The following is a 16,518-nucleotide window of genomic DNA, read 5'->3' on the forward strand; positions in this document are numbered from 1 at the left end:
GAGGAATGAGAGAACAGACAAGATGGAGGTGGTATATGGCCAATGCAATAAGTCAAGAAAATGATTTCCTAAAATGAAGGACAAGTGTTTCCAGAATAAAGGGCCATACTAAGTGCCAGCTCAATGAACTGTAAAAGACCCAATACCCTCAGCACTTTGCCTCTAGTCTTAGAGCAATGAAAGAACTTTCTGTGGCAAATTATAAATGATTATTAGCAGAATTCATACTGATTCAGCACCTCAGCAGCTAGCAAGACTCCTCATACACATTTGATGCCAATAATTAATGAATGAATAGCGAGATGGATAAAGTTAGGTGTTCTAGGATCTTGGGGGTCTAAGTATCCTTCTCTAAATGTGAGTTCACACTATAAATGCAGAAAAGCCAATTATTAGAGAATTTTGTGTAACAAAAAGTTCTTTAAAATGTAACATGTAGAAATAAATAATTCAAGGATACATGTGAAAATGTTAACAAAGATCATCTCAGAGGTGGAATTAAACTTTTCTACTTACATAGCCTCTTTTAAATTATAATAAAAAATCATAAAAAGATAAAAACAAAAAAAGAGAGAGACAAGTCACTAGGGAAGACTCACAAGTCACTGTGGAAAGAAGTTTCCACAGACTTCCTGAGAGAAAAAAAAGGAATACATAATATACAAAAGATGAAAGTCAGAGTGGTTTCAGACATCTCAGTGGTAACTAGAAGCTTGAAGTAATTGGTGGTGAATAATAGTTTTACAGATTCTGAGGAAAAAATACTTCCAACTTAAAATTCTAGATTTGCTCCAACTCTCAAATCTGACAGTAGATTAAAGACATAAAAGATATTTTCAGACATAGGAAATCTCAAAAACTTTCTTGCTCCCTGCTGTTAGGAAGCTAACAGAGCAAATGTTCTACCAACATCGGAGTAAAGTCGAAAAACAAAAGCTTGGGATCCAGGAAACAGAAGATCCAAGCCAGGTGGGAGGCAAATGAGATCCCTAAGATGAGGGGAATAACGATCTTAGGATGACCAAACATGACCAGGCACTGAGGTCCAGATTGGAACAGGTCAGGAGGCCGTAGGCAGACGCTTCTTCAAGACCAGTGAGCTAGGAATGACATCTTGACGGGAGATGTAGACAGTTTAGAGAGTTTGGGGTGGAATTAATGATAAGTTGGAAACTAAGCAAATGAAACATAAGACAAGTATTAACTCCAGGGAAAACAAAAAGATGTGCAGAAAAGGAAATGTAAATATGGCCTACCTTTGAATGACATACATGAAGGTAAATATTAAATATTTAACAAAAATTATGCTACAAAAATATTAGGATGGTGGGATGAGAAATGTGCACATGTGGTGGGGACAGGAGAAAAAAAAGTTAAATCCTCACTTTCTGTGGTAAGAAGTCATTAAATTATACCAAAACCAAAAATCAACAAGTATCCATACAAGCAGGTTACTTAGAGACACAGGCATGAAGAGCAAAGAATCAGCTAAAGGATCCCTCTGGAAGAGGAAAAAGATTGTAGGGAAAGAGTGATGGACTTCACAGTAATTAGCTCTTTAAGTTCTGTACATGTATAACTTTTATCAAAATAAAAGCTGAAAATTAGGCTGTACACGGTAGTTCACGCCTGTAATCCCAGCACTTTGGGAGGCCAAGGCCGGTGGATCACCTGAGATCAGCAGTTTGAGACCAGCCTGACCAACATGGTGAAACCCTGTCTCTACTAAAAATACAAAAATTAGCAGAGCATGGTGGCAGGCACCTGTAATCCCAGCTACTTGGGAGGCTGAGGCAGGAGAATCACTTGAACCAGGGATAGATGAGGTTGCAGTGAGCCGAGATTGCGCCACTGCACTACAGCCTGGGTGACAGAGCAATACTCTGTCTCAAAAAAAAAACAACACTGAAAATTAAAGAGAGACCAACAGAGTACTGCCAAAAATTAGGATTTGGGGTCCCTTCATGGTTTGTCCCAAGATGCTAAGGCTTTGCATTTTATAGAAAAAACACTGAGCAGAAGAGCCTTCTCTGAGAAAGCACGCATAAACCATAAAGTTTCACTGTATAGTGAAAAGAAGTCTGGGTCAGATCTAACCTCTCTAAACCTGTTTCCTTGTCTATAAGATAGTATTTGTCTTGTGCGTAGAAAAATCACATATGTAAAAACCATGAAGCTGTGAAGCCTGTTGTAATGATGGTAGAGCTAGTTTTCCTCTCTTCACTTCAGCCTATCTGGCAGGTCAAATGATTCCATTTCTGTGGCACCTAAACAGCGTGTCCCCATTGATAGGTCATGGAAAATGCTGGGTTAAAAAGTTAAGCAAATACATTGCAAGATTCCTCAGAGACTTCAATATACCAACGTGCAAAGTGAATCTTGAAGAGGGTGATAGAATATACAGTGCTGGCTGAGAGCAGTAGCTCACGCCGGTAATCCCAGCCTTTGGGAGGCCGAGGCAGGAAGATCACTTGAACCCAGGGGTTTAAGACCAGCCTGGGCAACATACCAAGACTGCATCTCTACAGAAATTTTTAAAGAAATTAGCCAGGCATGGTGACGTATGCCTGTAGACCCAGCTTCTTGGGAGGCTAAGGTAGGAGAATTGACTGAGCCCAGGAGTTCAAGGCTGCAGGGAGCTATGATTGTACCACTGCACTTCAGCCTGGATGACAGAATGAGACCCTAAATATATATATTTACATACGTACACACACACACACACACACACACACACACATACACATACACAGTGTTCCCAAGCCTTTTATTATTATTTTTTTAACTACAAAATCATTTTCTTTACATTTCCTTACAGAAACTTAAGGGGCTTTCTGCACAACATACTTTGGTGTGTTGCCAAAGTGTGTTAATGCAGAAATGATAGGCCAAAACTATCATTTTCTATGGCCTCAACCACTCCCACCAGACATGCATATTTAAATTGTGTTTTAGTCATTTATTTTCTGGGGTAGATTCTGTTTTTTTTTATTTTTTTATTTTTGGCATGTTTCAGAGTCTGGGCTGTCTTTTGTTTGTTTTTTTCTTATTTTAAAGCAGCTACAAACATTTCCAGGACTGTACTGAATAATTAAGTTCCCATTTTCTTGAACAATAAAGGTAAGTGAAAAGTTTACATTGGTGTTTCAACCACATAAGCAATGAATAATTACTCATGGCTTACAGAAAAACATAGTCCATTGATGTAAAACATTCTCAGTATTATTTGACACATGCCTTACTTTACAATCTGTTTCCTAAACACAGAATGTTGGGGTCTGGGAGTGGGTGGGAAGAACTCCTTAAGAAAGCCTGAGGGATACTTGCAGATATGCTACTCTGGTCTTAACTTCCCGTTGAACACGCCCACCACACTTCTCATTTCCCAGCTGTGCTGCGTGACTCCTATGACATGGCTGCCTTGCTGATCAACTATGGAGCAGATGTCAATCTGCGTTGTGCCAACGAGAGGACAGCTCTCCACGAAGCAGCCAAACTGGGCAGAGAGGACATGGTGAAGCTTATGCTGGTTTCTGGGGCACACCCTGACCCACAGAGCACGTATGGATTCACTCCTCTTGCTCTTGCTGCCCAAAGTGGACACACTGAAATCATGGAAATGTTACTGCGGAAAGGCAAGATCTTCTGTTTGGTCAGCACACTAACAAAGGGTAACATGATCCAGGGGTTCTCCTCTTAATGGAGAGCTTCAAAATAATAAAAGTTAACATTTTATTTAAGCCTGATATAAATGTTTGATAAAAATTAGGGGTTAATACTGATTATTGAGAAGCCTAACATAAAGATAGAATTTTTTATTAGGTCTGACATAATTTCCCTTAAGTTACTAGGATGCAGGTTACGTTTACTTAACATTCCCTCACTGTGCTAAGAAGATGATGGTTTTTTAACTTTTTTTTTTTTTTTTTTTTTTTTTTTGAGACGGAGTCTCGCTCTGTCACCCAGGCTGGAGTGCAGTGGCGCAATCTCGCTCACTGCAAGCTCCACCTCCTGGGTTCATGCCATTCTCCTGCCTCAGCCTCTCCGAGTAGCTGGGACTACAGGCGCCCGCCACCACACCCGGCTACTTTTTTTGTATTTTTTAGTAGAGACGGGGTTTCACCATGGTCTCGATCTCCTGACTTCGTGATCCGCCTGCCTCGGCCTCCCAAAGTGCTGGGATTACAAGCGTGAGCCACCGCGCCCGGCCGGTTTTTTAACTTTTTTGTGGTGTTGTCCTTTTCCAGAATCATACAATCAAACACCCTGCAACATACTCTACACATTACCTCTGCCTAAGTTCAAATCATGAGGCAGTTTAATCTGTTACCAAATGGCTTTAGATGTTAGGAAATTCTTCCTGATGTCTTCTCTTTGGGCCCCAGTTCTTCACTCTAGTAATAACCAAAACTCCAAGAGAAGGGGAAAGCAACTTAAACGTATTGGGTACTGTCTAAGCAACAAGTATTAAACTACCCATGTTGCCTCGTAACCCTTTAAAAACTCTGTGAGGTAAGTATTATCCTCATTTTATACTTGAGGAAAGTGAGGGTCAGCCGTGGTACCAGTTGCAGGACTTCCCTTCAAACATGCCGCCTCCCCTATCCCCATCTCTGTGGCTGTGGTCATTTTGAATCCTGGCTTAACTAGCAGGGACCCTTGGCTCAGAGAACTTTGGCCTTTACTGTCTTTGAGGAGAGCTCATTGATGACACTGTTAGATGAAGCAAGGTAGGATCAATCTAAAGCTTTTTTTCAAAAAAGCAAATTTTTACCAAGATTTTTTAAAGTCTCAATAATAGAATTATCTTTATTCTCCTTGTCTAGAAGTATTACTTTGTTCTTTAACAATACACAGTCCTGGTCTCCAGTATTCTAGATGGCAGAGACTCCTATATTTAAGAACAACCTTGTGCTTTTTAGACTAAATCTTTCCTGTCGTATAGGGGAGGCTAGTTTCTCATCAATGGCCATAAGACATTTTAAGTAAGACGTTTTAAATGATCAATATAAGAAATGTCTAAAGTCATTAGCTGGAATAACAAAAGTAAACATCTATGAGGAAAGAGTAACCTTTTGTATAGATCATTGATTAAAATACAGAGAAAGAAGCAACAGATGTTAAATCCTTGCAAAGAAACCAGTATCAGTTGACCCTCAGTGAGTAAGCATTTCTTTTAAGTGACTCCTTACAAAGTAATTTGCACCAAGTGACACAGATGTTAAATGACAGAGCCAGTATTTCAAGGTACATCTGTCTGATTCCAAATCACATTACCACCCTGCATTGCTAGAGTGGCAACATGGCATCATAGATATAAGCCCTGGGTCTAGAATACCTGTATATGAATCCTGACTACCTTGCTTACTAGCTGTGCATCTTTGGGGAAGTCACTGAAACTCAATGAGTTTCTTCATCTTTGAAATGAGTATGTTAAGCACCTACTGCTGGGGGTTGTTACAAAGTTTAAAAATTATTATACACATAAAGGAACCAGCACATAGTGGGCACTCAACAGAAGCTTGTTGGACTTCTTAAGGCATTCTTGGAATGGGGTTCTTGGGCAGCCACTGGACCCTGATGACTCTTATGGAGTCTGTGTTAAATTAAAGTCACTACATCTTTTTTATATGAGCTTCAGAATGCTCTCCGTAACTTTTGTCCATTCAAATGCTACTCTTTCTTCAGAGCCCATTTTACTGGGTAGACTTCCACAACTGACCCAGACTCTTTTCTCCTTCCTTCACCTCCCAGCTCCCCTTACAACCCCAGCCCTACATCTTCTAGACCTTTTGCTTGTACCTGTACTCTTATTATTCACATCACTCACATAACACTTAGCATACAGGGTGTAAGTTAAGCATTCTTAATCTGAAAATCTGAAATCCAAAATCTTCCAAAATCTGAAATTTTGAACATCAACATGATGCTCAAATTCCTACTGGAGCATTTCAGATTTCAGATTTCTGGATTTGGGACTTGTAAGTATAATGCAACTTGTAATGCAAATATTTTTTTAAAAAAAAAACCCTGAAATCTGAAACACTTCTGGTCCCAAGCATTTTGGATAAGGGATACACTGTACTAATAACTGTACAACAACTTATGTCTTTGGCTATTGGCAGTTCCTAACCTCAATTAAAAACAATTACAGTGTCTTCTACTATGGTCCCCTATGAACAAGCTAAAACAGAACAAATGCCCTTTTCCACCAAAACAGTATCATTAGATGGCATGGTATTATAGTTCGATAGATTTGTTAGTACCATCCTATATGTGTGTTATGAGTTAAGTGGGCTTTTATAGGCTGGTCTAGAAATAAAAGCAACTTTTATAACAGTATTTCTACTGGAATTTTCAAGTTCCAAACAAATGGACATCAAATTACTTCAAAAACTAACCTACTTATAATTTAGAAACTGCCATTTTTTTCTTCCTCAACTAGTTTATAAGTTACTTGAGAGCAGGAGGTATATATTTCGTTACTTTGATTCTTGGTGCTTTGCTAGAGTGTGTGCTCACTAATTGCTTTTTGGTGACGGTGATATATTTTTAAGATTGCTCAAGAAATACAGTGGAAAATAATTTTTGCATTAACAAGAGTCTTTCTCGTCTTAGGAGCTAATGCTCATGGTCAGGCCTCTGATTCTTCTTCCATCTTACTTGAAGCCGCAAGTGGAGGAAATCCAGATGCTGTGGCTCTCTTGCTGGAGTATGGAGCTGATGCCAACATCCCTAAGAATTCAGGCCACCTGCCCATCCACGTGGCAGCTGACAGGGGCCACTTACTGTTAAGTTCAATTACATTATTGTAAATAATAAAAATAGTAATAGCTACCTTTTATTTTGAGCTGCCTCTAGGAACTTTATAATCTTTAATCACTGATCCCACAACCTAAACATACTGGTTTTTTTTGTTTTTTGTTTTGAGATGCAGTCTCCCTCTGTCACCAGATGCTGGGTCTGAACCATAGACTGTGGCCAAGTGACAGATGAAAGGAGTACTTAGACATAGGTATCCAGTGAAAGAGTGGGCTAGAGGACCAGGCTGCTCAAAGAAAGAGTTGTAGCAGCCACGGCCCTGACAAGCTGGTGCTTCAGGCATTTATTTAGTACAGATTTAATGACAAAGGCTTTGAGTCAGCACATCTTGTAATTAAGACGGTTCCCCCCCAACCCCCACCACCAGAGCAGTCCTACATGTGGATGATTAAAGGCAAGTTCCGAGGCCTAAGTAGACTAACATATCTAGATCAATTCCCTTACACTTCCTTGTTACCTACTCTGAGATAATTCAGCTGCCTTCAGCCAAATCCTTTCCTGAAGCTTTTGCAAAACCTCCCGGCCTTCCAAGAAAGTTTGCTTCTATAATTTTTATAATTTTTCCCACCACACTGACTGAACTCCTGCAGCCAGGCTGGAGTGCAGTGGCATGATCTTGGCTCACTGCAACCTCCACCTCCCGGGTTCAAGCAATTCTCCTGCCTCAGCCTCCTGAGTAGCTGGGACTACAGGTGGGCACCACCACACCAGCTAATTTTTGTATTTTTAGTAGAGACGGGGTTTCACCACGTTGGCCAGGATGGTCTCGATCTCTTGACCTTGCGATCCGCCCACCTCAGCCTCCCAAAGTGCTGGGAGGCTTGAGCCACCGCACCCAGCCCTAACATACCTTTTAAAGATGAGAAACTCTTAGGAGAATTGCTTGAACCCGGGAGGTAGAGGTTGCAGTGGGCCAAGATCGTGCCACTGCACTCCAGCTTGGGCAACAAGAGGAAACTCCATCTCAAAAAAAAAAAAAAAAAAAAGAGAAACTCTTGACCAACTAGGAAGAACTAGAAATGGCTGTTTAACCAGGCATCCTCTGGAGCCACCAAAGAGATATAAAACTTTTTTCAGGTACTTAGACAATATGGGAAGCCTCAGGTCTCTGGGCTAATTCTGAATTTTATAGCTTAGACGGTAATTCCATTCAGTTTTACTTGGTATCTGAGCTTCTGGATGATTTGGTTGTGAGTTCTAAATGCCCCCTGAATATTGATACTATCTAGTATTACTATAAAACAATAATAAACAAGCTAGTGCTACATCTTAATGCTGAAATGCATTTTGAAATTCTTTCTCAGAGCTCTAAAGATACTGATTCCAGTTACGGATCTTGCTGCCATTAAGCAGAGTGGGATCAGTCCAGTTCACTGCGCAGCAGCAGGAGCACATCCTCAGTGCCTGGAACTCCTCATCCAGGCTGGATTTGATGTGAACTTCATGCTGGATCAGAGAATTAACAAACACTACGATGACCACAGGAAGTCAGCTTTGTATTTTGCTGTATCAAACAGTGACCTCTCTTCAGTCAAGCTGCTTCTGAGTGCTGGAGCTCTGCCTAATCAAGACCCAGTTAACTGCCTCCAGATAGCCCTCAGGATGGGCAACTATGAGCTGATCAGTCTGCTGCTAAGGCATGGGGCCAATGTCAATTACTTCTGCAGAGTTAACCCTTTACATTTTCCATCAGCACTGCAATACACTCTGAAAGATGAAGTCATGCTCAGGATGCTGCTGAACTATGGGTATGACACAGAGCGATGTTTTGATTGCCCACATGGAGACAAAGTCCATCCTTCCTATACTGTTGAAGGCTGGACATCTACAGTTATCAAAGATACTAAGGTAAGTCCACAGTATTGGCTGTATTCCCTTACAGTCATTATTTGTGGCCCTGGAACTATGGCAATAAATAGATTACATCCATTCTCTCCAGGAACTTGGTTAAAGAGATCCTAGTATAATAATTATGATAAAATAAACACAATAGTAGATATAAAAGGAACAAAAACAGTACAGAGGTAAAAGTGATTTAACTCTGCCTAGCAGTGTGAGGAAGTTTCATAAATGCAGCAACTGATTAAATGATTTATTTTGATCATATTTCTGATGAAAAAAGAATCAGAATAAGTACAGTTGACCACTACCATCCCTTCCTGTTTTTGAGACATTTTTCCCTCTTGGCTTTCATTACACCACATCTCCTTTGACTACTATGCTAAACCATAGGTACTTTGTGTTCTCCATTTACTTTCCTAATTCTGACTTTGTTTCCCTCAGTTCTGTGAAGTAATAACTTTGTCATGGCTGCAACATCTCTCTGGAAAGGTTGTTCGAGTGATGCTTGATTATGTTGATCAAGTTCGGATCTGTTCAAAGTTGAAAGCTGTGCTCCAAAAACAGGGGATCTGGTCAGAAATACATTTTATCTTAAGTAAGTATCCTTCTCGTAGAATGACTTATTATTATTCATTATTTTATTTTATTTTATTATTATACTTTAGGTTTTAGGGTACATGTGCACAATGTGCAGGTTTGTTACATATGTATCCATGTGCCGTGTTGGTTTGCTGCACCCATTAACTCGTCATTTAGCATTAGGTGTATCTCCTAATGCTGTCCCTCCCCCCTCTCCCCAACCCACAATAGTCCCCGGAGTGTGATGTTCCCCTTCCTGTGTCCATGAGTTCTCATTGTTCAATTCCCACCTATGAGTGAGAACATGTGGTGTGTGGTTTTTTGTCCTTGTGATAGTTTACTGAGAATGATGTTTTCCAGTTTCATCCATGTCCCTACAAAGGACATGAACTCATCATTTTTTAAGGCTGCATAGTATTCCATGGTGTATATGTGCCACATTTTCTTAATCCAGTCTATCGTTGTTGGACATTTGGGTTGGTTCCAAGTCTTTGCTATTGTGAATAGTGCCGCAACAAACATACGTGTGCATGTGTCTTTATAGCAGCATGATTTATAGTCCTTTGGGTATATACCCAGTAATGGGATGGCTGGGTCAAATGGTATTTCTAGTTCGAGGTCCCTGAGGAATCGCCACACTGACTTCCACAATGGTTGAACTAGTTTACAGTCCCACCAACAGTGTAAAAGTGTTCCTATTTCTCCACATCCTCTCCAGCACCTGTTGTTTCCTGACTTCTTAATGATCGCCACGTAGAATGACTTTTTACAAAAATACTAATTATATTCTTATTTGGTTGTTTTAGAATTAGAACACCCTTCTCTTCTGGTTAAAAGCTTGACTTAAACCAGAAAAATACTATTCCTATCTTAAAAAATGTTACTGACTACACTTAATTTGTATTTATTACCTTTTCTGAGGAGATAAAATCTGTTAGGTAACTACTTACTATATAGGTAGGTAATACTTTCATCCCAATCCACCTAAACCATGGAAACAAAAGAACACCATGGACACAAGAATGAAAAGCTATTATATGGCAATAAAAACAAGGACGAGAAAAAGCTAAGAGCCATGTCTGTAGAGGGTATCAAAATGACCTTCTTCAAAGCAAATTATTTCAAAGTAGCACGTAAGACAAATTAATAATTTATTTCATGTTATTTCCCCTTCGGTGGTAATCTTCAGTTTCTACCCTGTCCCTGAGGTGGCTAAAACACACAGATTTTTTTTTTTTTTTTTCTGATACAGAGTCTCACTGTGTGAACCAGGCTGGAGTGCAGTGGTGCAATCACAGCTCACTGCAACCTCCGCCTCCTGGGTTCAAGCGATTCTCCTGCCTCAGTCTCACGAGTAGCTGAGATTACAGGTGTGCAGTCACCACGCCCAGCTGATTTTTGTATTTTTAATAGAGACGGGGTTTCACCATGTTGGCCAGGCTGGTCTCGAACTCCTGGCCTCAAGTGATCCACCTGCCTCAGCCTCCCAGAGTGCTGGGAAACAGGCATGAGCCACCCCGCCTGGCCACATGCAGATTTAAGAACTTCAGATCTCACAGGCCAGATCCATGATTGATGCCAGTCTTTGGATTCTAACTTGACATGGCTCTGGAACCATATCTACAACAAGGATTGCAATAAGAACTGAAAAACTGTTTCCCTATTGACTTTGCCATTTAGTAACAGCAAATGAAATGCTATCAAATATATTTGCTAACAAAACCCTAAGATACTAAAAAAAGTTCTTTTTCTCTTTGGATAATGTGCCTTTTCTTTTTAGCAAACCCTCGCTCCCTAAAACACTTGTGCCGCCTAAAGATCCGGAAATGCATGGGACGGTTACATTTGCGCTGCCCTGTCTTCATGTCATTTCTTCCATTACCCAATCGTCTAAAAGCATATGTCCTTTACAAAGAATACGACCTTTATGGACAAGGAATTTTTACAGGAACCTGGTAATCAAACCATTCTAATGGAAAAGGTACAATTTTGCAGCTGTATTCCTTAAAGTTTCACTTATGTATGATTCATATTTTTTGCTTTACCCACCAACTAAAATCTCAATGCAGTCTAAGTCCTTTAAAAAGTAGCTCTGCTTGGGAGGCTGAGGCAGGAGGACTGCTTCACCTTGGGAGGTCAAGGCTGCAGTGAGCTGTGATCACGCCACTGCACTCCAGCCTAGGTGACCAGAGCAAGACCCCATCTCTAAAAGAGAAAAAAAATTTTTTTAAGTAGCTTTGAACATAGCCTCTCAACATATAAATGACTAGCATTCTCAAGGCAGTTAAAAAAAAATAAAACCCAAATAGTAAAAATTTCAATTAACTGAAATACACCAGTTTTAATTAAGTGTATAAATCCAATGTCTATGTGCTCAAAATAATAGATGCCACTTCTGACAAGTCAAGATAACTCACTGCAGTATCTTTTTTATAGAGAAGTATATATATAATACAGGAGTCTCCCTTATCTTCAGAGGATACGTTCCAAGATCCTCAGTGGATGCCTGAAACCGGGGTTAGTACAGAACCCTATACATACTGTATTTTTTCCTACACAGTTACGTATCGTACAATATTTCAGTCATCATTGGACTACATATGGAATGGTGGTCCCATAAGATTATAGTGCTTATTTTTACTGTACCTTTTCTATGTTTAAATATATATTTACTATATGTTATAATTGCCTATTCACTACAGTAACATGCTGTACAGGCTTGTAGCCCGGGAGCAATAGGCTATATAACACATGGCCTAGTGTGTAGTATACCATCCCATCTAGGTTTGTATAAAGTGATTCTATGTTTGCACAATGACAAAATCACCTAACAACACATCTCTCAGTAGGTATCCACATCTTTAAGCCAGTTGTTAAGCAACATATAACTGTACACACATGCCCTACAGTGTGGATACACTGGACAGAGGGATGATTCAGGTCCCAGGTGGGACAAGGCAGGATGGTGAGAAGCTTCATCATGTTACTCAGAATGGTGTGCAATTTAAAACTCATAAATTATTTATTTCTGAGATTTTCATTTTAATACTTTTTTTTTTTTTGAGATGGAGTCTTGTCCTGTCACCCAGGCTGGACTGCAGTGGCATGATCTCAGCTCACTGCAACCTCTGCCTCCCGGGTTCAAGCGATTCTCGTGCCTCAGCCTCCCGAGTAGCTGGGATTACAGGTGTACACCACCATGCCTGGCTAATTTTTGTATTTTTAGTAGAAATGGGGTTTCATCATGTTGGCCAGGCTGGTCTTGAACTCCTGACCTCAAGTGATCCGCCCGCCTTGGCCTCCCAAAGTGCTGGGATTACAGGCGTGAGCCACCGCACCCAGCCTCCTTTTAATAGTTTTGGGCCGCGGGTAACTGAAACCACACAAAGGGAAACCATGGATAAGGGGCCTACTGTACATTTCAGTGATTGGACTGAATATATACTGACCCCAGTACATGACTCAGAAGTTTGCTGTTCTTGTGGAAAAGTCCCAATACCAGCTTCCTGTCTATTACTGTTTCTTTGTAGAGTCAAGTACAGAGGTAGGGTAATTCAGTTAATTGAAATAGAATGAAATTCAATTGAAATTTCATTATTAATGAGAAATGTGTGTCCCTTCTTTCCACAAAACCCTGGCTATGGCTGACCATTTACTGGTTAATGTGATCACTGGAATTGGAATTACAAGTGTTTTCAAATGAATGATGGCTTATGGTTTCTGTATTGAACCTAGCCTGATAATGGACATGAAGAGGCTCACTGATGGCAGTTACATTAAATTTTTATTTCTATATATTTCATACTGCATGTAAGTATAGGTTCCTTTTTCTTACATGGAGTCTCGCCCTGTCACCCAGGCTGGAGTGCGGTGGTGCAATCTCAGCTCACTGCAACCTCTGCCTCCTGGGTTCCAGAGATTCTCATGTCTCAGCCTCCCGAGTAGCTGGCATCACAAGAGTGTGCCACCACACCCAGCTAATTTTTGTATTTTTAGTAGAGATGAGATGGAGTTTCACCATGTTGGTCAGGCTGTCTCGAACTCCTGACCTTAAGTATCTGCCCACCTTGACCTCCCAAAGTGCTGGGATTATAGGCATGAGCCACTGTGCCAGGCCCGTATGTAAGTATACATTTCTACGTGTGGAAAGTGAGGAAAGAAACTGAAAAAGACATTCATTCAACCATACTTGTGTCACATTTAGAAGCCATATCAACAGGGAAAACAGGTAGAATGATATCATCCATTTTCACTACAGCCCAGTCAGCTATGGCCTTGATGTTTACATGTTTAGTCTTGGTACTTTTTAAAAGAATTAGATAGTCCATTTTAGGGAAACTGAAGCTATATGATTTTTTTTCTAGTGTAGGGATTAATGGCTATATAGACTATTTCAGTAAGCACAGACTTTAAATTATTTTTATAGTTTTTTTACATTAAAAAAATTTATATAGCTGACATAGTTTTTATTTTTTTAAGTCAAACTGATAAGTGAGTGGTAGATTATATATCTTTCAATAGAGAAATATATTTAGGCTATACATGCACTTATATCAGATAAATTATATAATTCTAAAGTTAATTTCATCTATTCCTTGTACCTTCTAAAAGTGTATATACTTTTCTATAAAATCCAAAACAAAACACTAAATCCCAGAAGAAAGTAACTAATTGACATAAGAAACTATAAAGAGCACATGGGATGAATATGCATTAGTACTGAAATTACAGATCCAAGGTATACTGTGGTATGCACAATAACCTGCCCCTGTAAATTAGAGGAATTTCTGTACGTAGGACCAAACAGTAGCAAGTATACGTCAATTAATGAGGTCTTTTTCCTTTGCTAAAAGAAAAAAAGTCACCAGTGATCGATTAGTTTGCTTCTATAACAAACTTTTCCCAATAAAGTGACTTTTTTTTTTTTCATTTTAGCTGCTGTGTAATTGTAGTTGGGCTAGCTATATAATTTATAATGTCATAACAGATTAAGAAGTCCATTGTTTTATAAACATCTGAAATTACTTTGAGAAATAAAGTTCAGAGTATCAAATATTTCATAAAAAAACACTGTACAAAAATCACGGACTTTATTATACATTAAAAAAATCTTCTAACAACTTTTTTCCTGAAGCCTTGTCAGTAAATACCTATTGTGACAAAATGAAAAAATAAGTTCTCCACCCCACATGTATACCAATACCATGATCACATAAAGTTGAGTTCTTCAAATCCAATTCTAAAGTGAAACATTGCATGATTTTAAATTGTACACTGCATGATTAATAGTATCAGTGAAATAAGAATTAACCAATTCACTTACATTACAAAATCACCAAATATACAAAGCAATTTTGCATATTAGTTACAACTTAATCCCCAGTCTCATATTAACTGAAGTAAATTTCATGAGTGAAGCCACAGAGATTGGTTAAAAAGTGTAATATAGTTCCAGTTTCAAATCTTTATGTGTTACTAATTAATGTAGAAAGACAAAATCTCATGGGAGTAAACCAAACTTGCTAAAAATAAAGGGTTGCTTTCTACAATTGGTGTGTTTAAATATTTAAAATACAATCTGAATGCTAAGAGGTCGTTTCAGAACCAACATTAATAATTTCATTTTAGGGCCAGGCACTGTGGCTCACGCCTGTAATCCCAGCACTTTGGGAGCCCGAGGCGGGCGGATCACGAGGTCAGGAGATGGAGAACATCCTAACATGGTGAAAACCCGTCTCTACTAAAAATACAAAAAATTAGCCAGGTGCAGTGGTGGGCGCCTGTAGTCCCAGCTACTCGGGAGGCTGAGGCAGGAGAATGGCGTGAACCCGGGAGGCGGAGCTTGCAGTGACCCAAGATCGCGCCACTGCACTCCAGCCTGGGCAACAGAGCAAGACTGTCTCAAAAAAAAATTCTTTTTTCATTTTATTCAGGTGGCAGGTTTTACAATATACTAGCTCTTAGGATCTTTCAGCATTAATAGGATCCAAATTTTAAATAATATGGTTCCTAGATATAATGCAAAATTAACTCAGATGCCTTTACCATATACAATTTTATCTTCCCTAGGATGCACATCCTACTGACCTTTTCCCAAGTATAGTGGAAACACATTTACCACCCCTAGACTGTAGAGCCTGAGGATTCTTTTGAAATTAAACAATAATCATTGCAGATGTGGCAAAAACTAGACTAGCTTTAGGGACTCTGTTCAAGGTAATAGCTTTAGTCCCTTGTTTGTTAGCAAGTTTTCAAAATTTTTAAAGGTAGAAGGAATAACTGGTTTCCTATCTACTGACTTCATTGCCATAGTTACAAACATACATACTGTTCATATAGGTAACAGAATGCATTGTAGAAGTAGGCAGGCTTAATTTCTTTTCTTTTTAAAAAGCAGTTTTGTTGATTTCTAACACCATTAAGTGTAAGTCTGAATGTGAGAAAAGATATCCCAAAATCTAATCCAATTACCCTCAAAGCATCTCAAGAGCTAGAAGGGATTTCAAAGGAGGGTAACAATCAGCTTTACCACTAGGCAGAAACTTATGGGCAGCCTTTAAATAACAAAAAGAGCTTATTAAAACGGATACTTAAATCTCTGAAGTAATGGAATAGTTCATATAGTTCAATAGTAATGGAACAAAAGCTGAATCATCTAAAATTGTTAGACCCACTCATAACTTCTATTTAGCACTGGAATGCACTTTGATCTGACCTATGGAGATGGGTTTATTATTGTAGAAATTCCTGTGAACATGACTTAAAACGAACTACAGGTCTGTCCAGCATCCCTAAGTCTGCCAGTGCCCTTAACTCTGGCCTACACTATGACCCAGGGTGCACTTGCTACCATGCAAAGCACCCGCTTAGTAAAGCTGCCTCCTAATGATGAACACCTTCCTTGTAGAGTAACAGATTTCATCTGAACTAAGTGAGATGACAATTTGTAGTATAAACAAAAGACTTAATAGAACAGAAAGCTCCAGTCTCCAAAAGGTCTTAAAAACAGGACTTGCCATAACTACTTACTTAAGTGCTGGCAACAGAATGAATTCCAACTTCAACAACACAAAAGAATTGATACACTATTGTGAAAGCATTCCCTTTGGTAAGCACAAAATAAACTTTTTATCAAAAAGTATTTCATAAATTTCTACTTTACTGTATGTTTTGGTAACATAAAGCATCAGTAAATAAACATTACACCCATTTGGCACATGGATGGAAGGAATATCATGATCCTATATATCATTATCCTATTCCTACAGAAAACAA

At 39.2% G+C, this 16,518-nt stretch overlaps 1 protein-coding gene across 1 annotated transcript; it reads left to right on the top strand.

Moving 5' to 3' along the window:
- The first annotated feature begins 3,389 nt into the window (after nucleotides 1–3,389).
- On the top strand, nucleotides 3,390–11,413 carry ASB14 (ankyrin repeat and SOCS box containing 14). Its single transcript, XM_030811564.1, has 5 exons — nucleotides 3,390–3,635; nucleotides 6,619–6,790; nucleotides 8,127–8,670; nucleotides 9,106–9,259; nucleotides 11,024–11,413. Exons 1-5 carry the CDS (start codon nucleotides 3,413–3,415, stop codon nucleotides 11,200–11,202), a joined length of 1,272 nt encoding a protein of 423 aa, XP_030667424.1. The 5' UTR covers nucleotides 3,390–3,412; the 3' UTR covers nucleotides 11,203–11,413.
- Nucleotides 11,414–16,518: the final 5,105 nt, after the last annotated feature.

This window comes from Nomascus leucogenys, chromosome 4 (assembly GCF_006542625.1).
Source record: "Nomascus leucogenys isolate Asia chromosome 4, Asia_NLE_v1, whole genome shotgun sequence".
Classification (NCBI taxonomy): Eukaryota; Metazoa; Chordata; class Mammalia; order Primates; family Hylobatidae; genus Nomascus; species Nomascus leucogenys.